The sequence below is a fragment of the Numenius arquata genome, chromosome 11 (genome assembly GCF_964106895.1).
Source record: "Numenius arquata chromosome 11, bNumArq3.hap1.1, whole genome shotgun sequence".
NCBI lineage: Eukaryota > Metazoa > Chordata > Aves > Charadriiformes > Scolopacidae > Numenius > Numenius arquata.
The window spans coordinates 29,698,180-29,724,436 of NC_133586.1; the positions used below are offsets into that span (position 1 = coordinate 29,698,180).

The 26,257-nt window shown below is 40.1% G+C and overlaps 1 protein-coding gene across 3 annotated transcripts in view; it reads right to left on the reverse strand.

The window, feature by feature from the left end:
• The window catches only part of TENM2 (teneurin transmembrane protein 2), a 520,319-nt gene that overhangs the window by 165,618 nt on the left and 328,444 nt on the right, over positions 1–26,257 (reverse strand). For all 3 annotated transcript variants that reach the window (XM_074155640.1, XM_074155639.1, XM_074155638.1), the window contains 2 exons: positions 16,348–16,582; positions 2,319–2,557 (listed from right to left, as the gene is read on the reverse strand). In XM_074155640.1, the coding sequence (XP_074011741.1) occupies positions 2,319–2,557; positions 16,348–16,582 (474 nt within the window). The remainder of the gene's footprint in view (positions 1–2,318; positions 2,558–16,347; positions 16,583–26,257) is intronic.

The following is a 26,257-nucleotide window of genomic DNA, read 5'->3' on the forward strand; positions in this document are numbered from 1 at the left end:
TTGGCCTTCTTGGCCACCTGGGCACGCTTCTGGCTCATGTTAAGCCGGCTGTCCACCAACACCCCCAGGTCCTTTTCTGCTGGGTAGCTTTCCAGCCACTCTTCCCCAAGCCTGTAGCGTTGCCTGGGGTTGTTGTGACCGAAATGCAGGACCCGGCACTTGGCCTTATTAAACCTCATCCCATTGAAAAGGTAACCCTCCAGGGAACTGCAGGACAAGGAAACCTTCTTAAGGCTTTTTATAATAAGGAGATGACTTAGTGCCTTAAGTGTCAAGCACCTTAAGTCATACCATTGGAGGACAGCAAGTCCCAGCAATCTGGTGGGTGGATTAGCTTATAGCTGATGGTCTTACACCTGCTCATGTGGAATGAATCTGACAAGTTTTTGCTGAGAATGAGAGAATTAAATTAATGAATGGCCTAAAGCACCTCCCTTTTACCTTTCTGTTGCACCTAAGGCAATGCAATTTCTTTTTTGTTTTCTTCCTTTTCTTTTCTCTCTTTTCCATCACTTCCTATTATGATCACAGTGGATCTATCAAATGTATTCACGGAATTAATTGCAGCTATTTTCTGGTTTTGATGGCTACTCTTCAATATACTTAATCTTTACTGTGTATGGCATGAAGCTTCTTAGGTAACTTCTCATTATTTAATCCTTAAGCCAACACTCTCTTCCTAGAATCTGCTTTCTCGTGGTCATTAGCCAACTCTATTTCACTCATCACTCTTCAGTCAGGAAAGAACTCAAAAACTTCTGTCAAAACGGATCACTTATGTCATTACTTGAAATGATAGATCATTCATCAATTATTAAGAGAAAATGCATTGCCTTGCATTCTCTCTTGTCTTAGTATATGAAAGTGTATAAAGCAATAACCATGTCACAAAGCTTTGCTTTAGATTACAGTAACCTAAATACCACGGAAAAATACATTTCATAATCCATCACTTCAAAGTTATGCACATGATTAAAATATTCAACTTGCAGTATATCATTTCCCATGTGCATAATCACTCAAACAGAGAGCTGCTGTATGATAACTGTCAGGTTCAATAAATCATTTGCTCTCCAATCTTTTTATTTATATATCAAACTAAGCTTGTTATTCTTCTGAGGCGAGAGGTACAAAAAGATGGTTCGCTCTGTAGTACTGAGTATGCTGGGATGCAGGCCTGGCCTAAAGAGACAGCAGCAATAAAGGAACCAGTCAGCTCTCTCTTACTACTCTAGATATTAATTACATATGGAAGCTCTTTAGTATGAAAAATGGGATTTCCTTAGAAAATAGTGTCTATCCTGCTGAGTGAGATTATATAGGATAAAAAAAAAAAAAATTCTCTTCAAATGAGGAGAATAGGGTGAAAATTCAGTACATCTTTATAGGTCTTTTGAGCACTATATATGAGAAGAGTTTCAGAGATGAACTAAAAACTGCGCAAAATAGGTCTGGAAAGTATTAACAGAAAATATCGACAAGCTATTGTAATTTTGTCATTTACTCAGAGAAGCTAGAGTGTTTGTGCATTATGTCAATGTTATCAACATACTGTTGAAGGCACTGTAAAAGGTACTAAACACACAGCTCATTTGTGCAGACACTCAGAAAAAACCTCCAAAACAACAGACAATGAGGGGGAATTATGAACAAATTAATTAAGAACAAAAAAATAACAGAAGCACATTAAAAAAATCTTGAAAGACCACAGAAAGAATTAGGACATGGTGTGGTCAGTATTAATATATTAATCATGGGAATAAGCACAATTATTTAGAATTTCCTTTCTATATTTTTTGCTTACAAAATGGAATTATCTAACTATTTAGATCTAATACCACCAGGAATTTAGGCACACAGACAGATACAGGCTGACTTATTGATCAAAATTATTTTGTGTTTTTTATCTAAAGACAGCATGTGATGGTAATATTTGAATTCAAATACCAGTAGCTTCTGCTACTTATATGGATTCACCACCTATCACAATTTTTTCAAAATATTTTTAAAACATGGTAGTACATCAAAAAATCCTTATATCTCCCTCTTTTTGGACCATCTGTGAGAGATGCGTATCCGACACCTGAAGTTAACACTGTACATTGAGATCTCTGGATTGATTTCTTGCTTCCACCGCTCTTGAAACAGTGATCAGGATTTGAACATTTTCTTTTTCCCCATTATTTAGTATAAAGAATAATAATTTTCTTTGCTCATTAAGAACACAAATTTGTGAAACAGACTGAGTATCCTTTTATCTGCTGAATTTCCATTTGCTGACATCGCCATGAGATTTGACAGAGAAAACACAGCCTTACCTATGAAATATGCTAGCAGGATGGCAAGCAGGACTGCAGCAGCAATTGCAGATAAAGCAGCACATTTCCAGCTACAATACTTGGAGGGTTTTTTCAGCTTGAACGCATTCCTGGAGAAAGTATTTCTAGGTAACAGTCTGGGAGGTGGAGTATAAACTGTTCCTGAGGTCAATGGGTAACCAGGGGAAGAACTACTGAAGAGTGGAGTAGTTCCAGAAGATGTCTTAAACAAGAAATGCCTGAAAAACAGAAAATGGAACATAGTTGAAAATGGCAAGTCCTGCAGTTAAGAAGGAATATCTCCTATTCCTATTCCATTCCAGCTGCTACAATGTGTTCAATTCAACTAAAAAGAAAAAGGATTTTGTATGAAGAAATAAGGAGATGAAAGTTCTCATTGTCTTTTTGCTACCAGAGCTTAATAACTGTCACTAAAATACAATGTCAGGACATGTTCTGTCAAGACATCTGCTTAATCCTTTCTGTAACTACATGCAACTTGACCAGACACCAGGTAAAACACCAGCACGCCCAATGAAGTGTCTTTGAGTATCAGCTGGGATCGCTCAAGTGATCTGCTCAAAGCATGAGCAGTCGAGTAACAAAGCTCAGATTCAGAAGCAACATCACTATCAATTCCTTATGGCCTGCGTTTGACTTGGACAAAGCAACTAATTCCACTACAAAATACCTGTAATGTATACTAGTATAACAGAACACTTTAAGAGAAAACAACCTTTTTGAGTTCACAGGTTTACATGGTTTCCCTGAAGAATCCACTACCCAACAAATATTTAAGACAAAATAATTATGAGTCTCATTAACACTCTTAGCAAAAGCTGCCAGCAACATACATTAAGAACATATTGAGCAAAACCCCACAGTCCTGTAAGAAAAGATCTTGCCAGAATTAGAATTAACCATTATGTTTTTTTAATGGTACACAGGTTTCATTTGAACAACTAAGACAATCACCAAAACCACATGACTCGGCAGGAAAAAGGGAACTTCAACTGCCCATACATTTGTCAAGAAGAAAATAAGGGACAAAATATATTACCTAACAAAATCTCAGAAAATGCTGCCAACAGATTCCAGAGAGAGGAAATGAAGAAAGCAAACTAGGAGACTTGCTTCTTTAGATTAACTTCTCACAGTTGGGAAGAACTAACTACAAGCATTTTCCCCGTAAATGATGAAAAGAGAAGCACAGAAAAAAGGCAGTGGTCTCCAGCAAGGCCACTTGTTTTGAGACAAAAGAGCTTTGAAGATGTGTTCCATACCCTGTCCCTTCACAGCTCTGAAAAACAAGAGCTCCTTGGAATCAGTGAGAACGAAAATACTCAGTGATTTCCAAAACGAGCAAAACCATAGCCTAAAAGAATTCAAGTCTTTAGATACAAAAACGTTTCACAATTTTATTCAGATCAGAATCCAGTCTGTCGCTCTCAAACCACCTGTTAGAACTTTAAAATCAATTTCAGTCCCTGTCTATTACAACGATTTGGAAGTTTGAAACTGTGTTTCCTAAGTAGGTTTCCCAACCCCTCATCATACATGCTCGTACTTCCAAGCACAGTTTACTGTACACTTATTATATAGAATAACTGAAGTGATTTTAAAAAGTATTAAAGCATTTGTTTTGAAATGAAACCCAGAGCATAATGAATTGCATAGAATTTGCATACAGGTAGAAGACAGAAAAAGGACAGCTGGTTAGGTTTCCCAGATTTATGATTAAACATTCACATTTGAAGACAGTCTCCGAAAATATGGTCTTACTTTTTAATGCAGTCATTAATAAACTCTATTAATGAACATAAAAAAATCACTTAGTTTGACACTGCCTTTTTTAATTTATTAGTTTTTTTAAAACCCCAAATGACCTTGTACATGCCTTACAACAGTGATCAAAATTTAGTTTTTTTCAGGAAATATTTCAGTCACCTAAGCCAGTGGTAGTATTCACTGTCAGAATATAGTATTTGTAAAACAAAGAAAGAAGTGGAATAAAAAGGGAATATTCTAACCAGTTACTTAATGGAAACATTTGTCATTTTTTGCAAAAGAAAGTTGCCCTTCTTTTTTCTTTATCAGTGAGGCTCATTAGATGTGAGATTTGCTTCTTTTATGCACATTGTACATGATCTATAAGAATCAAAATTACTGAGCCTGTAAAATTAAAAAACGCACCTTCCAGTTACAAGAAAGCAAGAAATAACTGAAGTCTGATTTCACAAACACTTCATTTGAAATGTTTCTTTACTTTGCAACAATTCAAATAACTGCTGGGAAAATGATGTTATCAGGCTGGTTGTGTTACGTGAGATCTACTGATACTTCTATTCCTTTTGTCTGGTTAAAGCCTGATTAACACTTGTCAGCAGAAGGAGTTTTAGTCCTTTTTGCTTGCTCTCCAGTGTTCGGAACACAATACCAGTTCCACATAGGAACTAGGGATGGAAGTGACATGGAGCATGAGGAAGGATGGGAAGAGGAGAGATCTGGTGAGACAAAGGCAAGCTCTCTTTTGGGCTAACTCTGACTCATCCCAGGATCCCCTTCTCCTCCCTACATCCTCACGGCAGGAGTCACCCTTTTGGGTTTGGATCGAAGGGTCTACAACAAACACTTCTTACACAGTTCTTTGCTTTTCCCAGCCCAAAAGCAGAATAAACTGGAAATTGCGGTCCTTGGCTCTGTCTTTATCTGAAATGTCAAGATTTTTAAACCCTGGAATTTTATGTCCCCTTTAGCTGAGAAGGCAGCTACAGTACTAACAGAAATTTTAATATAAAGCATTGTTAAAGTAAACTCAGATATATAATGAAACTCTGCTCCCATTAAAATTGAATTAATGAATATCTAGATACGTTTTAATAGAACATGTCAATCATATACTGTTTCCTGTGAGAAGAAAAAAATGGATGAAAAAAATAGTCCTACCGTGGTCCACTTTGAGATACATAAAGTATATGAAGAAAACCAAAATACATGCAAACAGGATCTCTATTATATTGTTAAAACTTATCAGAACTTGACAGAAGCAAAAAAGGCCAGTTGAAACAGATATGTGGAACAGTGTCATTCTCAAAGCAAAAAAAGAAAAAATATCATTGGATAAACTCTGAATCCTGTCACACTTGTGAATCCTACCCATGGATTTTGAAAGTTGAAAGTTTATTGTCTCCATATGAGGATTTCTGACCAAGTGGCAATCATCAGAAGGTAGCACACCATCTTAAGGTACAGGAATTCTGCCTTCAAAAAATTTAAAAAGACATTTAACTAAAGATATGTTAAATAACCACCAAGCCCTGCTGGAAAACAGGCACTGCATTCAGAAGTTGGCAGCTGGATTAGCAGGAATACCATAAGTGATAGCAAAGCTCACCAGAAAGACTGAGAACATCACAGACAAAATACTTGGACCCCCAGAGTTTTAAGTCTAGATTCAGCTACTAATGGAAATAAATTGACTTGTCTTAACTCTATCCCTAAGCCCAATGATCTATAGCTATATTTTTATGTGGGATTTGACATGCTCTGGTATAACCAATTGTCTGTGGGCCCAAGCTGCACAGAGAGAACATGAGCATTTATCAACATTAATTACAGTCTCACAGCGGTAAGACTAGGAGGTATTGTACAACGACTGCTTATGAAAAGAAATTGTCTTATTTATACCCATTCATTAATTTCAAATACATTCCATATCAGAATTAAAAAAACCTGTATGTTCTCTGTCTTACCTGTTCACCTACTGAACACTATTAAGAAAAAGACATTTTCTACCACACAATTAGCATTAATGATTTGATTTATATTGCGACAAAGTTTATATTTTGAAAACATGGGAGTAAATTTGCTAAGTCTCAGTCCAGTCCCCCTAATTTCTGTGCATCATTAAGCCATTCCTATACTAGAAAATGACAAAATATGATTGTCAGTATACAGCGATTCAGGAATTTAAGCACCCATGAAAGCTCTGGAAGGAGGTTGAACGCTGCTCACAGAAAACAGGTTAACCCTTTAGCTCGCTCTGTGCTCTCCTCTCCTGCACGGCAGCTTTTGGGGCTGTAAAATGCTCCCCTCTTTGTTTTAAGCAGCTGCTGATGCACTGGATCACAGACGGGGACCTCATCACTGGTGCCAGGAGAAAGGTGACATCTCTGAAAGTTGAGCTTGCAAGGGGACATTTGTCTGTGGTTCTGTGGACTAATGGTAAATGGAAAAAGCTATATTTTGCTTTCTTCATTAATTCAGAGCTCTCTATAGCATTTATTTTCCCACAGGTCAAAAGGATCTCTGGTGTTGAGGGAACAGTGGTCTGACAGACACTGTATTAACTTCCATATTCTTTGAGAGAACAATCTTTTTTTTCCCCCCTCCTTTCTGGCCACATTGTCATGGCAGCACACTGCAAGAATCAGTGGAGAAGAAAAAAAATTGGTTTTTGTGATGAAAAACGGTAATAGAAAGGAAGAACAAGATACTTTCTAACATAAATTGCTTCTTTCCCTCCTCATACTATCCTAAGCTTATTCTGTATGAAAAAAGAAATAGAGAGCTGTAATGCTTAAATTGTCCTTCATAGTTTTTTCTTGCAGGTTTTAAACAGTAATTAATAACTAGAAAAGCTACATAGCAAGGGAATAGTAACAGCTCTATTTAGTGGTTCTAGGACATAAAAAATATCTTTAAGCTGTGGCAAAATCACATCTGTCTACAGTTTTATTGTACATTTATTCTCAGCAGAAAAAACCAATGAAATATAGAACATAACACATTGGCTTTCAGTGAGGGGAAAAAAAAGAATCTTCTGTTGTCTTCTAAGTCCTCCAAAAAAGTAGCCAAGAGTCACTTTATGCCAGTGGAAGGCTCAAAGTGGCTGCCAAATTCAGACAGTGAAGTTTTATGGCAGTCTTCTAACTTCCATACAAAAAGAAACCAAGATTGAAGAAAACTACAATCTGCTCTTATGCCTTTTAAGCTAAAATGAACCCTGGGTGTTAGACTGGTGCAAGTTTTGATTACTTGTGTAAGGGTGTCTCAGTGCTTCCCCCTAATGAGATTTAATTGCATGTTCTTGCTCTCAGGTCCTTGCAGAGTAACACAGGATTACCAGCTGGGAGTACAGAGCTGGGGGCTCTCTGACCTGCTAACATGGCACAGAAGTTTCTACCCTTTTTAGCGTTTAGAACACGGGGACTTGGGTATTCCCCAAGTGCTCTAAAGTCAGCAATAAAGATTTAAAATGTTATCTATGTGTGCTGAAATTGTATAGTTACAAGGAATTGTCTCAATTTTATAAAATCTATAGACTAAACTCAGTGAAACAGATTTTTCAGTGGAAAGCTGTTTAAAATACACACTTACTTAAATGAACTGGTCATTTCACAAAGTTGTGCCTATGGGCACCCTCACACCTAAATGCCTGCTGCAACCTGAGGATGGCCCTCACGATAACACACCATTTCAGTGGTTTTCAGCCTGCTGCAGAGAATCAATTTGCAACTAACAGTGCATGGTGTAGGAGCTAAGGACACTCTATTAGCCACGGAAACAATAATTCAGAATGAACACATCAATACCACTGGGACACTTCTATCCACTGTAACGCAACTCTGAACCTCGCAGCAGCCGCCCGGCGTCCAGCACAGCTCTAATACCAGCTTCCCAGCTCCTGAAAGGTTCACGATTTCTTAAAGGCTGGGTTCTTCACATCCCCAGGCAAAGTCGTCTAACAAAATGCAGAGTGTTAAGCAGAGTGTCACGGATGTTGCCTGAAGACCAGACTAGCTTGTCACTGCCATCTCCACACTCCTAACAAAGACACAGTTGGACACACAGAAGCACAGTAATTGAAAGCTGCCTGACAGGAAGGTAGGATGTTGTACAAAAAGGCAGGTGCCAGCCTTTGAGCATCCTGATCTGTCATATTATTAAACAAAACCAAACAGGCAATGTTCACAAAGCCGTGATTGAAAACGGAGCAGGTAAAACAAGGCAAAACATCTGTACTGTACCACAGCTGCAGCATTAGCTCTGTACTGGACACCCTTTCACAGGACAACCTGCTTTTCATCTGGAAGATGCTAATTGAGATACTGTTGGATAAGCTTTTATAGCCTTCCCTCTCTAAACCCGCTGTAAGCTGCCCCTCGAGTGCTCTGGCTGCTGGTACGTCCCAAAGTCAGAGCCTTGGCTCCTCTGCCGGGAAAGCTGCTCAGTCGTGACAAACAGCTGTGAGAGGGGCTGGAGAAAGACACAGTGAAAAATACGGAGAGAGGAAGGATTGCTGAAATGGGGGTCATCAGCAGCTCAAGAATTGGAGAGGGAGAAAAAAGGCATAAAAGGCATAAAATCTGAACGGGGAAAACCCGGGAAGGCTAGTGAGGATGCACTGAGGCGAGTGGCTAGTGGTGATGGAGTGGGTGGCACAGGGCAGCTCAGCGACCCCAGGGAGCTACAGGGGCCACCCCTTACCTTCCTGACTGGTGCCTATGTGGCCAAAAGAGATCCTGGGTGCCCTGCAACTGGTGTGAGCACACTCCCCCAGCCTTTCAGCTTAAATCCCAATTAGTTTCTGTGTGACTTAGCCAGTGAGTAATTGCTTTGCCCTTTAAATTTATGCATATCTTTCTTCCACTTGTTCGTTCTCTAGGAATGCAGCAATGAAACTGCTAGTTAACGCCTAGTGAAGAGTAGCAGGAATACCTACAAACACAAAACCCCAGCTACTTTGCTTATGTACTTACATTAAACAGGAGCAGGATCAACAATGCATATATAGGAAGATTTAGGCAGCTCTGACTCAGCTCAAACTATAAGACCTTTACCTTCTTAAGTGGAAAAAGTAGTGTCCTTTCTGCTGTAAAGTTCTGAGTAGTAGGTTGTATAGTGCAGTCAAAGTGATGGAGTCCAGTAACCCTACATTTGTTATTCTGGTAATGATGATAATGACAACAGTATTTTGCATTTCAATAGGTCCGATCATTTTTAGCTTTCTACATCAGTTAATGAACATAATTTCAAAACACTTCTATTTTAAAAGGCATGCATGTAAACTCTTTACTACCTCTTGATTCAAATACTCACTTAACAAGAAAAAAAAAGTATTAACTGCAGCACTATTTCAAGTCTATAAAGAATAGAATCGAATAATAAACTCAGATCTCTAAAATAATTTTATCAGTCTACATGTAAACTTAAAAAATAGAAACCTAAATCACATCATTTGAGATCAATTTTTTTTTTTTAATAAAAAGTAACACCCTCATTGTACCTGCCTCTTCCTGTACAGTCACTCACGCTGCCTGTTCACCCTGCACAACCCAAAACTTGAAAATGCAAAGCAACAAGATCGTGCAAACATGCAATTATCTGCAATCTGTAAAAACTTCTTTGAGCTTTTGTGTATGAGTGGGAGTACATCTAGATTGATTCTCTCAACCATCATTACGTATCCTGCTTTTCCAGTGTTTTCCTTCACCCTTTTTTCTCTCCTATCACAGTCTACATTTGTTATGAAAACAATGCTACAGTAGCCTGCTAAAAACGACCTTTCTACAAAGTTTTTGGAATTCCACCAAGTACATGGCCCAAATGTGAGTGAAGTCCTTGGGGATGCTTTTGACCGTGCTTTACTCGACTCCTTAAAATGCTTTTGATTTTTAGATAGATCCAGAATCTATCTAGGCAGCTCCCATTTATTTGGAAAGCCCACACAACCTTCCTGCAACTATCACATGCAGGAGTAAGAGAATGAAGGAGTCAGCTCCTCCCCCAGCCCTCAAACTCAGAGGACTAAACTGCTGTAGCACGTGCCTGTAGCCGTATAGTTTAAGTAAGTGGTAAGAGAAAGCCACGTAAGAGAAAGCAAAATCAGAGTGAGGAGTAATTTCACTGTTCCAAGTAGTTGTTTGTTATGCTGAATATATCCTAGAAATTTGCATTAACAAAAGGAAAAGAAATTCTTTCACTTTTCCGTTCCAGAACATTTTGCATCGTGTATAAAGATATCAAAATATTGAGACACCACTGAAAATAGGCAGACAATTGTGGAGAGCGGCTGTAACTTGGAACTTCTACACATTCAGAAACTTTTGGTTTACATATTCAGTTCTGAAGTTCTGCAGCTGATCTTGACATTTGAACGTGGTACAGCATCCGAATGCACTAACAACATTTCAGATATTTATAGACTCATTAAATGGTTTAGGTTGGAAGGGACCTTAAAGATCATCTAGTTCCAACCCCCCTGCCAGGGGCAGGGACACCTCCCACCAGACCAGGTTGCTCAAAGCCCCATCCAGCCTGGCCTTGAACACCTCCAGGGATGGGGCATCCACAGCTTCTCTGGGCAACCTGTTCCAGTGTCTCACCACCCTCACAGGAAAGAATTTCTTCCTAATATCTGATCTAAATCTTTCAGTTTAAAACCATTACTTTAACATTAAAGTAAAATCTTAAAAAACCTAACACAACAAGAAAACATGCTCCCACTCTTCATGTACTTTGCTCTTGGCTTTCTGCCGTAGCCTGTGCGTAGCCACTGAGTACCACACTCATTTCTTCACTGCCTGGAAGGCTGCAGCTACAAAAATGCTGAGGGCAGATGTTTCCCTGCTATGATGCCCCATGATTTTGTAGTTCATGCACTGAACTGGTACAGACTGGGATTCAGCTCACGGTGTTATTCCATCCATTAATCTCCCATTTCTGCTCTAGCTTGCTCTCCTCAGGCTCACCCAGAGTGACTGTGTCAACCCCAGGAGAGGGCAAATGTTCTGAAGAGCAACATGGGGATTCTTTCAAGGCTAATTTTCAGATTGCTCAATCTTTGAACTAAACTTTGCTTCAATGACCCCAGATTTGGACCACTGCTCTTACGCTAAAGCCCACAAGAGCTAAAGAAAGCAATTTCATAATCGTCAGAATAGCGACCATCATCCTTTCTCCTGAAATATAAAAGAGAAATTAGTATGTTACAATCTTCCTTCAAGCCTAACAAAAGATCCTTGTTAGCAAGCTCAAAGAAATTATAGACATACATACAAAATTATGTTTAAAACTGAAAGATTTGGACTGAAAATATTTCAGACTATGAGAACTAATTACGAGACTAAGGAATAAGACTAATTCCTATTTAATTTTGTCTTCTTTTCCTCCTGAATTAAGTATTATTAATTATAATGGTACCAACTAAATTAATATCAACATAAAGTACTGGAACAGGCATTAGTACATTAGGCAATCTCAGGCAAACATCCATCCATGAAAGCCCTTCTCTTATCCTCACTTATGAGTCATTGGGTTTTTGACCGGTGCCTGCAGATGGCCCTGTGTGAGGTTCCCGTACCAGAGAGGACTCTCACGGCACAGAGAGGGATGCAAACCTTCCTTGCAAAGCCATACTTTTCTCCCTGTGCCCTCAAAGCATTTGAAGCTTTAAAGCAGAGCGCTGCCTTTCCGGCTGTCTGGAAGTAATGAGACCCACACGGGGATGTTCAAAGGTAGTATTTTCATCATTCATCCTCTTCGAAAGCAATGATTAAAGAAGCAATAAAGGAACACCTCTTAACTGGAAAACGTAGAAACCAGCACTTTGGAAAGGAGGAGGAGGAGATGGTTTGAAATAGACTGCAAGAGGACAATAAAAGTTAAAGAGCATTAAACAGCAGCTCCGAGCCTAAAGGTAAAGCAGCTAAGTACTGCAGAAACGAATCATAAAAATAGTACCATAAAAATGCTATGGCAATGCATTACTGCATCCTTAGTTAAAGATATTTCAACCTTTCCTTTACGGACTCTTATTTCAAAGAAAACAGAACAATTACGCAGCCAGCCCAGGGGCCTGTTGCAGCCATAAAGAAGCAGTAGACAGGGAAGATACAGTCCATATTTGTTTCCCTTGAACCAGGAACAAGCACACTGAAATTAAGCACACATCCCTGGAGGTGTTCAAGGCCAGGCTGGATGGGGCTTTGAGCAACCTGGTCTAGTGGGAGGTGTCCCTGCCCAGGGCAGGAGGCTTGGAACAAGAGGAGTTATAAAGTTCCCTTCCAACCTGAAACATTCTATGATTCTAAAAAAAGCCTAATTAGCAACTCTGTATTTTGCATTGCATTTTGCAATCTTGTAACTCCAGTAAAAGCAACAAGCTACTACAATACAGGTAAGCATAATTACGTAAAAAATACAGAACCGCAAAGGGTACAAAGGAACGTGGGGTATAGCTGCCTGAAAAGGGCATGTGAAAAAACGTGTAAGCAATAAAAGCCTAATTTACATCACAAAGAAAATAAAACAAATTTGATTAACACTCACCCCCCCCATCAATATTAACACAAGGGGTGGAGAAAGGATATTTTTGGGAAATGTGCTGTCTCCAAACAGTCTAAATTCAACCCAAACTGCCTAAAACAGCAAAGGAAAGAAGGGAAGGGGAAAACATTCTTCCCAGGAAAAAAATAACAACATGCAGACACTGGTCGTACTATTCAATGATTTCAGCGCTGGGTACGGTTAGATAAGGAGACGCCTGGAATCTAAATTATGATCTGAATTCTGTAGTGCTGACACGAAGCACCCCCTTCAGACAGCTCCGGTGCCGCTTTTTGTTTCATAATCCGTAATGTGACCACTTGCACATTATTTTCAGCTGAGAGCAGAGTCTACTGAAGGTAACCGAAAGGTGAAAACTACAAGTTGTGAAACTCTTTCCTGATAAAGCAGGTGCTGTCAGCGCTGGCTTTGCCTCCTGAGCACTCCACTACCAAGATTAATAAACTGACAACAAGAAAAAAAAATTAGAGAGTAGTGCACTGTGAAGAGGCAGCGTAAGAGGGGTCACTGTTTCACAACAAGCTAAAGCTATAAAGTAAAAGCCGAACAAAAAAGTTACCAAAAAGCTCTCTTTTTTGTGCGGCTACTGGTATGAATGCAGATGAAATACCAGCTTTAAAGTGAAAGAATTACAGGCAAATTCTGAAAGTCTCCAATGGTTCTGCAGGCATCAATTTCAGCAAAATTCACTGCAATCCAGAGAAAAAAATAAAAACCATCATCTTCTGAGTTAATATTCTTGTGATGAAACTTGTCATCAAGTCCTGTCAGGTGTGTAATTTCAGAAAAGAAGAAAAAAAAAATCGATCCTGAACCAACTCTGGAATAGCCTTAGAACACACCAATCCTGTCAGGATGTTTTCCAATATCTTAATGCTTGCCTATGACAAACCTATCTATGGGAAAGCTCCAATTAACTGCCGGGTATCTTGCAACCTCCAAATATAACAGTATTCACAAAGTAACCTTTTGTCATCAGCATGAATACATTCATATTCCCAGAGGGTTTATGATTAAAAAAAGAAAAGGAGAAGAACCAAAGTTAGCAATGGAATTGATAATCTCCACTGACAGGGAATTGGCACAAAATCAGACATTAGAAGCAAAACAGGCAAACGAATGCCCACTTCTGTTTCTCAGAGATGACAGTATTATGAATATCCCAAGGAATTCCCTCCATATAAAGTGTTTGGTAAATTGGGACAATCTTAAGCCATCAAAAATGACATATTTCAGGTAGTGTTGTACCCACGAACAATTTCATATGAAAACAGATAGACAAGGAACAGTAGGGGATCATTCTACACTAGAATTAAAACCATGCTATAATATTGGGCAAAGAACCATACAGCAACAACGGGCCTGGGCTGAATACAACCAACATTTCAATCTTGTAGTTCTAGCAATAAATACCAAATTCAGGATGCCAAAGATAAGTTCTAAATAGCAGCAATGCTCTCACAGAAGCAGCAGTTAAGAGCAAAGCTTCACGCTTAATTGATTTTGTTTGGCCAAAGTTAGCTCCGAACATTCAGTAAGTGAGAATCCCTTTCCTTTATTTTCTTTGGATATCTCAGGCTTCAGATAACCTGCATTTGCTTTTCAGCCCCCCCCACTTCTTCATGGCACCCATGTTAGCACTTCAGCAGAGTAGGGCAATACTACTGAAGCCCCCTGTGAGCCTTCCAAAGCGGCACTGGGGCACAGACTGGGCACAGGCTCCCTGCTCTTCTCAGTCTCGTTTGCTCCCCACGGTGCTACAACCTCTGATTAACCACTGAATATTAGCGGCCTGGGTGTTGTAAGCTTCAATCCGGCCACACCGACTCCTCCCAGGGCTCCAGAGCAGATGCAGTGTTTAATGGAGAAAAAGTCTTATGAGGAGAGGCTGAGGGAGCGGGGGGTGTTCAGCCTGGAGAAAAGGAGGCTGAGGGGAGACCTTATTGCTCTCTACAACTCCCTGAAAGGAGGGTGTAGCAAAGCAGGGGGGTCGCTCTTCTCCCAAGTCACAGGCGATGGGACAAGAGGAAATGGCCTCAAGTTGGGCCAGGGGAGGTTCAGATTGGATATTAGGAAAAATTTTTACACTGAAAGGGCTATTAAACATTGGGACGGGCTGCCCAGGGAAGTGGCTGAGCCACCATCCCTGGAGATATTTAAAAAAATGGGTTCACATAGTGCTTAGAGAGATGGTTTAGTGATGGTTTTTATCAGTTTGGTTGATGGTTGGACTAGATGATCTTAAAGGTCCCTTCCAACCTAGACAATTCTATGATTCTATGACAGGCTGGGAGGGCCCCGGCCAGGGGTGTGGGGCGGTGTGACCATACCATACCTGGCTGCTCTGGGAGGAGTCCCCCACAGCCCCACTGGATTCCCAACTCCAACATAACTTCTCAGAAGCTGTGGCAACCAAGGAGCTGAAATCATGGCAGGAGCCAGAGCTAGAAGCCGTCCGGCTCCTCCACCCATATGCTGCGTTTGCAGCTATCGGGGCTAGCAAGAGCACCTCGCTATTCCAATCACTTTTACTAGCACCACAATGGCTCATTCTGAATTCTGGGAGATCAGCTCTGCCAGCTCTGCTATTTAAAGCCCAAGTTAAATATGTTTGACATTCCATACCCCAAATGACAACAAACCAGAATATTTAGAACGGCAGCATGTCAGGCATTTATTTCTTTATTTAACTGGCAGCCCTAAATGCTGCACCTTTTCATTTATATGCAACTGTTTGCCCCACGGCCATCAAGCTGTTAAGACGTACAGAAGAGATTAAAATGAGCTTGCATGCTGGATGAAATATAAATTAAAATTATAGTACTGTCGGTCTTGAATCTGGGACTGTTTCTCAAGGTCTCCCAAAATGCATAATTTCAAATGAACCTCTGTTGTTACTTCAGGTTGGAGGCTGTCTAGGGCACAGTGATCATGAGATGATTGAGTTCTCTATCCTTGGAGAAACCAGGAGAAGGGTTACCAAAACTGCCACCTTAGACTTCCGGAGGGCAAACTTTAATCTGTTCAGAAGACTGCTAGACAAAATCCCTTGGGAGGATGCCCTTAAGGATACAGGAGTCCAGGAAGGATGGACATACTTCAAGAAAGAAGTCTTAAAGGCACAGGAGCAGGCTGTCCCCGTGTGCCGAAAAACAAGTAGGCAGGGTAGGAGGCCAGCCTGGCTAAATAGTGGTGATGGGGGATATAGTATAGGGGAGAACTTTGTAGAGTAGGGTAGATGGTTGGACTCGATAATCCCAAGGGTCTCTTCCAACCTAGATGATTCTATGATTCTATTCTATGATTCAGGAAAAGCAAATGTATAATTTTTCAGCAACACAGTCCAAATGACTTACAGTTAAGTTGTCCCTGAGCCTGTAAGTAAAATATGCTGTAGTAATACCACGGGCTGTGTACGCAGGGATGGTCCAAACAAATAAAAGGCTTTAAAATGGGACGTGTGAACAGAGAGATGTCCATCTGTCTATCTTCCAATGCAAAGCACATCAGAAGCTTGTAGATATTCTAATGTCACTAACTCCCAATGCTGTGTCAGCCAAAACCATCACTGACACGAAACGAACTAACCCTCATCTCCTAACAAGCCAAATAGTCTCCTCTGTGCGCTCCAGAGACCCGTGCAGGGACATCCCCCAGGGGTGTCCTCCACATCACCCACCTGGTCTCAAGCGGGACGTTGCTATTGAGGACCCAGCTGTCCTGGAGCTGTACGGACTCCGGGGTGGTGGCCAGGTCGTTGGGCGCCGGAGTGGGCGCGTGGATCTGGTTCCGTCTATTTGTGAGCGAGTTCCTGTTGAGGGAGTTGGCAGAGGAATGATGATGGGACAGAGAGTGGTTGTGAGGCGGAGGAAGAGGTGGCCTCAGCGTCGACTGGCTGTGATGATTTGAAGGGCCTAAAATAGAAAAGAAAAATAAATCACAAATGTGTGTTGATGATACTATTCTCCTTGACATTTCCAAGGGACCACTGCCTGGAAAAAAAGCCAAACCCCACAAACGGGAAGCTAAGCCTGCGGGCCGCTTGGACCTGTAGGCATCAAAACATGGTTAAATCACCAGTGATCATCAGAGATCAGAGATATAAAACAGTGTTTCAAGGCTGCACAGTTGGGATGTTCACAAAGACTATATTTAGATTTAAAAATACTTCTTTATGGATTCTCCTGGAGAACGGCTCCTCTGTGGAGGAGCCAGGAGAGCAGTCTAGACTGACCATTCTCTACACCCACTCAGAGGAACTTTTTCCTCGCTGTTTCTATCAGGGACTTCAAGGGAAGAATCTTAATGGATTAAAAAGAGCTTTTGTGAATATGGTCTTTAGGCTTCCATAAAATGTAATCAGAGATCTCAATCTGCTTTCACTCACTGTTATTTTACCAATCAGCTTCAAAAGAACAGTATTTGTGCCAGTGAAAGAAGATTAAACTCCGAATATGAAAAGAGAGCAACAATGCAATGATGGTATCTTTCATGTTCTTCCACGTGATCAGGATTTGGCCTGTACTTTTCAATTTAGCAACGCCACAAACACACACCAAGATCTGAAAATCATGCTACTCTCTCAGCCTCTTTCATTGAAAAATGACAGATAATGGTTTTTGAGATACAGAAGGATATACGCTTTTCTCATTCTTTGAGTACTGACATGTTTGCATTGATAATGAAAATCAATTTTTCTAATCAATTAGGCAAGTGGATTAAAATAAAAAGTGCATGAGAAGAAAATAGAATAAGCAGGTGTCATTCTAGCATAGTCACTTTTCTGAACATAAATGCAGAATGGTAAATAAGTTTAAGTGCAATTCTGTATGTTGCAATAACTTTTAATAAAAATAGCAAGAGAGACTAAAGAAAACAAACCCTGTAAGTGTATTATGAACTGCGTGCTTTAGTCATTATATCAAGTTGTAGTTTTCTAGTGAACAATAATCAGAATAAGTGATATTAGGGAAATTGTAATTATAATGATGTATGTTTGTTTTTAGAAACTGAAGCACATTCTGTACTTAATCAAACAATAAAAGAAAACATCACAAGGGGAAAACATTTGCAACGAGACTGATCTATTTTTACATGAAACAATGAAGTATAGAAACACTGCTGAACTGATCAATTAACTGTACGTTAATTAAGCCCAATATCTAAAGAAAAACAGCAAACCTGCCCAAAACCCCAACAAACTGCTCAAGGCAGGCTATTCCCAATTGAGAACCAGGCCACACAGCCAGGAACTGAAACCGGTGCATCATTTCAGGCCTCTGGGTGCCAAGGCTCTTCTCAAAACTCCTTTCATAATCAGGGGGATCTCTTAGACTCCCACATTAAGCCATCCATGAGAGAAGAAGTAACCACCTCTTTTCTTTTGTATAGGGAAACCCACATGTTTCTGCACCTCAGACCCTGGTAACTGGAGGGACGAGTGGCACGGTGACTGGTGAACATGTCCTGCCTGGTCCTGGGGGACCTGCTCCTCCCCTGGCACTCCTCCCCCAGCTGCCCGCCCCAAGGAAACACAGTGCAAACACCTGCTCCAAACAGCAGTACAACCAGGAACAGGAGGAGAACAGAGGTTTTGGAGAGAGATGGTTAATGTTCTGAAGTGTTTCTGGGAGGCTGGGGAAGCACAGGACGATGAAGAAGGGACACGCAGGTTTCCAGGGACGTGTGCAAGGCAAGCAGAAGTTGTCTTGGGACAAGAAACTTTAAGAAGGGAATGATAATAAATTCCTCGACCTTCCCATGCTGCTTTAAATCTGCACAGAAGTTCCTTTATCTTTACTGAATGCCTGCTGCCTGAATGCTCACCTTATGGCAGCGTCAAGTCCTTTAAATACAAAGTCACCTTTCATGAGCACATCCTAAATTTTTAGGGCCATCGTATGTGCTGCTCTCCTCACTACCCCTGCCTCGGCTATGCCTCACCCAAGCTTGAAAGAGACTGTTTAGCCCAGCAAACTCCACGTCTAAAACCCCCATTTGGAACTCCTAACCCATAAACATCTAATCTACACCGGGTCCTGCGCCATTCCCCAACAGCATGTGGAGTAAGAAAGACACAGCAGGAAGAAGATGTGTTTGGACAATATCCACGCACGTAGAAGCTTAAGTGGAATTACTCTCCTAGTCTGTGTTCTGGCTTTAAACAAAGCATGTTTGGATTTCAGTAAGTAGATATTTATGAGTGATAAAACACAAACGCATGCCCTTTTGTTAAAAACTACTTTAGAAGATTCATGTGCTTTATATTTTCTCAGTTTACTTTGGATGCAGCTTTTCCTTTTGGAGGATAAATATGGAAAAGTCATACCCACATAAACAAAAAAGTTTTGCTCCGAGAGACACAGTAGCGCCAGCTTATAGAGATTCTGAATCTTGCAACCTCAAAATCATAGAGGCTGTTCTTAAAAATGAGCCAACTGCACATCAATAAGAAGGAACAGAATTTCTGTAAGATTAAGGAAGGAAGAACTCAATTCAAGATACCACAAATTAATTTAATCTGTCTCAAGGCTCAGTTCCCACACAGTAAATAAAATGTACTGCACAAAATAATCTGTGCAGAAGTAACTGAACATATATTGCAGCTGCAAAACCTCAGAAATCTGGCGTAAGATGAATGTACCATTTAATATAGAATAATAAAACAAATACCAGTATCAATGCTACATAGATATTACATAGTTTATATTAAAACATATAAAAGCTTATATATATAAAAAGTACTAACTAGGGAGCATACACACACACTCATAAGTATATATGAGAGAGATAAAAGCTTAATATGCTGCTTCTTCATACATCTGTTTAAATGAATCAAAAGCAGAGGCTGAACACTATTGAACTTGCCAGGGATATAAAATTGGATTCACATCTGAACATCTGAGCACTTCTTTATGAGCATCTTTGCCTAAATTAAAACTTCAACAGCAGTACCTACAAATCTGCTGAGCTCAGAAGTTCAGAAAAGTAAATCACTTGTCCCATAATAAAAGATCAGCAGCTTAAAGGACTGGCACAACGTACCTGACGATAGGACATGCTCTGTGGGCTCCTGCCGACTGCTTTATTATTTGGACACAATAAGTGTCTTGATGGAGTACATCTGGCTTTTTACATCAGGAAAGAGATTTTACTTTTGATATAGCAGTTGCCAGTATCGATCTGGGGAAAAATACTGAGGAAATTATGCCTTTTCTCAATTATTACATGAATTGGGGGTTTCACCAGAATACACCATAAAATCTCCAATGTTTAGGATTTAAGGAGAAGTCTCTTAAAACCACAATGAAAATTAGAGAACTGGAAATCTGAAATACTGGTAGTCTCCATGTTTTGGCTTTCCTTTTTTTTTTTTTTTTACTTTTTAATGTAAATTCACAAATCAACAAACATACCTAATTCTAATAAAATTTAGTACACATTGATTGTGCTGTGCACTTCTGAAAATTCAGGGTCCAATGACCATATAATCAACATGCGATTCTTCAAGAGATCTTACTGCAGTCAATATCAGCAATGTTCATTTCAAATGTGCAAATTAGAACTGAGTGAGGATAAACTGTGTTCTAATTAACTAATCTGAGAATAAAAAGTCTAATCTACATATCTTTGAAATAATCATAAGCTATCCAATTGACTTATTTGGGCTTAATCAGAACCAAAATGCTAAAAAAGAAAATTAAATAACGTTTTGCTCTGCTCATTCTTTCATCCAGTAAAACAAAAAATCAGGCTAGTGCAAAGGTAAAATTCAGCTAAAGAATGATGCAAAATACCTCGTCTCCTTAAAAAAAAACAACAAACCAAACAAAAATCCAGCCCTGAGCATAATTTTGTCTCTGTGGTCTCAGCTTTGCCTATGCCAGTGAGAGCGAAGGCTCTGCAGCCCACAGCACATCCTCAGGGATCAGGAAAAGCCACTGGATGTCACAGCGTGGCAGGTACGACAGGGACGGCTGTGTGCTCCACAGCACACGTTTCCAAACACCACTTCTCTCAGCTATTTTTGCAGTTCAACTGTTGCCTAGAATACCAAGTGAAACTTCAGATCTGCTTTAGCATGGTCAAATTATTTTTCAAAGTTCTTCCCAGGCTTTGGTAACACACGTACTAAATCCACGCAACACAATGATCTGAGGGGGACAAGTTAATCTCCCACCTCGGAGATTAAATTCGAAGCAGAATCAGCAGCATCCCTCATCTAAGCAAAGCAATCGCTTCCCTGCATCCCTGTTCTTTGTCAATACTACCTCAAAAAGTAATGTAGATTGCATCTTAGTTGTGCTGAATTGGCCTCTGTGCCATCATTAAATGCTAAGGATAAATATATATAAACACCTCTAAGGATAAATATATATAAACACCTCTCATCAATCCTTTTCACAAAAGAACTGAAAGAAAAAAACTAAACATATATTATTTTTCTGAAATGAACAATGATGCAGCTATTTCCTTATACATCTAAACAAGTACTGAACATACAAAGACAACTAAACTGATGCATTAAAAGAAAAAATTGAGTAAACCCACAGAAAATCTTTGTTAGCCAGCATCAGAAACCCAGTCTTCAGTATTCCTAGTTCTTTATTCAAATAACTCCACTGCACTGTTTTCTCAAGGAAGCCACATCATCTGCTATCACAATGAGTAACAGGTTTTTCACAGAACCACAGGGCCACCTTCCAAGCTAAATTCATCTTCAAAGGCAGATCACATTACTCAGAGTCAGGAAGAAAAGAAAGCACCGAAACACCCAGGAGTATAATCCAGCATGACAGGGAGCTGCCGCCTCCACGGCCAGCTTTCACCCTGGGATTTGAGCTCGGTGGGGTGGAACCAGGGGTCCATCCCAGCAATATCGACTCTGTTTTATGCTATGCCCGCTCCAGTTCTTGTTCGCTTGCTTTAATTCTCTACATTATTTTGTGCAAGGCTACAGTTAAATGGAGTCTAAATGTTCTGAAAATGTTTTCAACATATGCTGTAAAGAAGCAAGTTATCTCGCTCATAACCATGGATATCATTAACTCTCTCTCTTGTTGTTGTAAACCCAAAACATTTGCCAGGTGTTCCTTCTTTTGTCCGCATGTTTTTACAGTGTTTGAGGCAAGAATAGGTTGAATGACTGGCTGTCATCCCAGACTGTACATTTCAAACTGAAAATTCAGCAAACGTGTGGTATAAAATTGTAAGTCACTTATCAGTCTCTGCCAGTGTGCTGCAGCCATCTCCTCAGCACAATATTAGAATAGAAAATTAAGCGGTGCTGTGACAGAAAAAGAAACAACAAAAGCAAACAGAAACCACCTCATTGCTTACCCACAATATACAGATAATCACAGGAAAGGGGAAAGGTGGTTTAATGGATAAAGTCTACGACTTTGTCCTAGTGTCTGTATCCTCCTCTGACTTAGCCAGCCCCTGAGTGATTCTGGCCAAATCACTTGATATCTGTAAGCGTCTTCATCCATAGCCCTAGCAGGAGCACTGAGGGTAAATTACCTCCCCGCTTACGAGGCAGCTCAGGCCAGGGAAATGCTTGGTGCCTGTAGCTCTGGGACTGCGGGGCACAAGCCCCTGGCTGGGCACGCAGGAGCAGCAGCAGTCAAACGAGCTCGGCCAGACCTGTTCTTGCTGCAGACATAGAGCCCGGTGGCTACTCCATCACCCTCCCAAAACAGAGGTGCTGAGATCCAGACAGCTGACTGCACCTAGGCAGAACCAGCCTACTTGCAGCAGGAATATTAGCTTGTTCCCAGCATTGCTGGAGCTAAAAAAATGACAGATTTGGTCTTGGAACCAGATGGGTGGCTTGGTTGCGAAAATACGGTGTGCATACTCACATAAGCAAAGACCCTTCACTAGGAGTATAACCTGAGGAATTACAGTCATATAACCAATTTTCTCAAGTAAGGGTCACCTACAGAAAGGTTAAAAACCACTGCCCTACAAAATAGTATTATCTGAGATACCATGTACTAATTATATTTGCTGAAATACATCACTTAAATATTCATTATCACACCGCATGAGGTGTGCTGGCTGCATAAAATAATGGCTAGTCAATGGCAAAACACATCGCTTTAATAATAATGCTTGCTGTGGACTCAGTGTCCTGGGATACTTTGATATAGGTATATGCATGTGTGTGTGTATATATATGTAAAGATAGGCACATTATTTCCACTTTTACATAGTATAAAAATGAGCCAGAGAAAGGTTAAAGAACAGTCTTCTTTCCAATTAAAAAGCAATTCATGCATTTCACATCTTTCCAATCTACTGTTTCATTTAGTTTTCCAATAATGAAATAAATATAAAATGTATTTCAGAGAGACTAAGCGTGTATTTATCTTCTTTAGCTTAGATATATGACTTTTGTCTGAAGAAGGCACTGATGTAAGAAGAACTAAAAAGAACAGCGTATACATATATTTCTAAGCAATAAAGTTGATTATTACCATCATCATCACCATCACGGAACATTTCAGTGCAGAATGCTAAATGTTGCTCTGTATTCCTGTTTCTTCAGAATGGGAAAGAGTTGAACCTTATCTAGAGACTTAGACAAACCCTCTCCAAAGCCGACACAATCCCATACACTGAGAATCACATCAAAGAGAAAGTGAAGACATACATTTTTCTGAACAACATACAGAAACTTCTGAACAGAACTATTTAGGCCAGCATTATAAGCCTGGTGACATTTTCCTGATGGGAGTACAGCTTGAAAACTGCTATTTCCCTGCATGGTCCAAGGGTGAGCCCGAAAATTTTCATAGTGACGTAAGAATAATTGTCCTGTAATTTCCAATTCATTGTGAGTCTGGAGTCAGGTGCAATAGAAAGTCATCCCCGAAGCTATTACAGCAGTACTTTGGATTTTACATACCCCAGCCAGCCAGCACACAAAGCTGCTCTCCAAGGGGGCAAAAGACACGCCAGTCACAGGTGCTCTAATGCACATTATCTTGATTATTTCAGAAACATCACAGAACGTATCAGACATTGCCCAAAATAATACTTTTTTTTTTTTTTTACACCTAACCTCATAAAAAATTTATACAAGAAGGTTTCTCTCAAAATAAATTAATGAAAGTAACTGTGTCAGAGAGAAGATCTAATAGGAGGCTGAGACCTCGGCAATGCCTAGGTGAGCTTTTTAATAAATCAGCCTTCCAGGTACTGCCGATCCTTTAAGAAGGAGAGGTCTATCAGCAGAGTAATGATTTTGAATCCTTCTGTTGTTCTAAGAGTCTGTAATATCAAGTTTCGCCACTGAGAGGTTTGGCAGCTGAACTGTTAATGAAACTAAATGTATTGAACATGGCTTTCAGCATCAAGTAATTTCTCTGTTTCTCAGACAGTTATCATCACTTCCCAGCAGCACTAACTTGTGTCAACTGCTGAATTTTTTTCTTATTCCACCTTAGTGCCTTGGGAAGATTCAACATATTGCATACTGCACACCAGTCTAGAATTTTTTCAGTTGAACAAAAATAAATTAGATTTCTTGTTTAAAGGAAAATAAAATGTTTTAATCTTACTACAATGCTCTTCCATGGGTTTTCAGGGTTAGAGCATTTTTTTCAGAAATATCTACAATATTACCCCTTCAGCTCAAAGAAAGCAGGAAAATAATAATTAAATACAGGTTTTCCTTTAGGTTAAACCACCCGATAATCAAATGGTGGAAATAACCACTGATACATAAGAATTGTTAACATGAAGACTTACTGACGTACACCAGTAAATACAAGGTTTCTGCAGGAGCTTCCTGGGACAATTCAATTTCACAGCTCCTGGGAAGCCAGGTATTTACTACCTGGACCATCTGTTTCCCAACATGTAAACAGGTAAAAATAATTTGTGTAAACTATACGGAAAAAGCAAGAGGAGTGCTGCATAAAGCTGTAGTGAAGAAAAGCAAACATCATGCAATATATATGTTGCAATGAACCAGACTTTTCAATAGGTTATTTCTCATTTTAAAAGCAGGCAAGATACAAATAAGTACAAGAAAGAAACAAGTATTTGTCTGCCTCCAGGGTACCACAAGCTACAATACACTACATGACTGGCATTTCTTCCATATGCAGTGGAATTTGCTTTGAATCCTTTATTGGTTGGTACGGGACAAAAAAGAAAGGCAGAAACCATTCAAATAAGAAGTCCCATCCAAGTCGCCTGATTTTCAAGGTACCAGAGAGGTTAACTTCAGCTACAATAATAACAGGTTCTGGTATTTAGGAGATGAAACCCTGGGTTAAGGAGTGGAAATACAGGGTATCACAAGGTGGGGCACGAAAGCCCTCACACAGTTTATCACTCAGCAACAAATGAGCCAACATTAAGCCAGCAGTTCTTATGAAAGTTTTTAATTGGAGTTTTCAGCGCGTGAAGGAAAAAAAAACAACCCTCAAACTAACAAAGGACCATACCCCCACAGTCACACATGATAAAACAGAAAAATCAATACAGGAGAATTTCAGCTACGAAAATGATCTTTGTCACTGGGTGCTGCAGCGAGGCTGGAACATCTCAAAACATGGCATCTGATATGACTGGCTTTCGGGGGCCCATCCCAGTCCCCATCACCCACTGCCTGGATGCCAGGTGGGTCCCTGATGAACCACTGTCCTCCTGATGAGGCACCCACTGAGTTTGTGCTGTCCCGCAATCAAATATTTAACTGCTGCTGCATTTACCATGAACACATTTACTGCAAGCTAGAAAAACAGGCTCTAGCAAAGAAGAAACGAAGCAGTCCACTGAACGCTTTGACTAGCTGGAGAAGACCAAGTGTTGTCTTATCTAAATAGTATCCTGCAGAAACTTAATCCTCATCAAGATGTTAAAACTCAGTGCAGCTCTCCATTATGTCAGCTTGAAGAGGCTCTTGGAGCAAGGCTTTTTGCTTTTTTTATATTTTTATTTTTCTATAAAATACACCTGTCTAATCACTTACAGTCAGTGAAAAAAAAAACGACCGTCACTACTCACCCCCTGGGACCGTGCTGCTCGCTTATCTGACACCCTCTGTCCAGTTTCCCCAGCCTGCCCCGACACCATAATTACAATGCAACTATAAGCTTTGGGCGCCACTTTAAATATGCACAGTTCTTACTTCTCTAGCACGGAGAAGGCAATCGAATTTACAACCTGAAGAGACTGTGTAATCATACTGGCAGACACCAAACACTGAAGTGGTCCCACATTACCAGAACAAACAGAGCGCTGGGAACTGTAATGTCTTTCGGCAAAGCTTCTTGTTCCCAGTGTCAAGGGGAGAGCGAATAGCACAGTCCTACCCCTGATCTATATGACATACATGTTTGAAAACACAGCTTCGCCCCAGGTATTAGGATCAACATCATCTTTACCTGCCCTTCTTTGTCTCAAGGCCATGATTTTATCTTTCTGAGAAGACCAGCAATGCTAAGAGACTCAAGTAACAGCAGAGATGCTCAACAAGTCCAGGCATTTCTGCAAGGACATTTTATCGACCACATTTTCCAAGGAACATTCAGAAACAGAGAAGTCAAGCTTAAGAAATTCCTAAGTCAAGA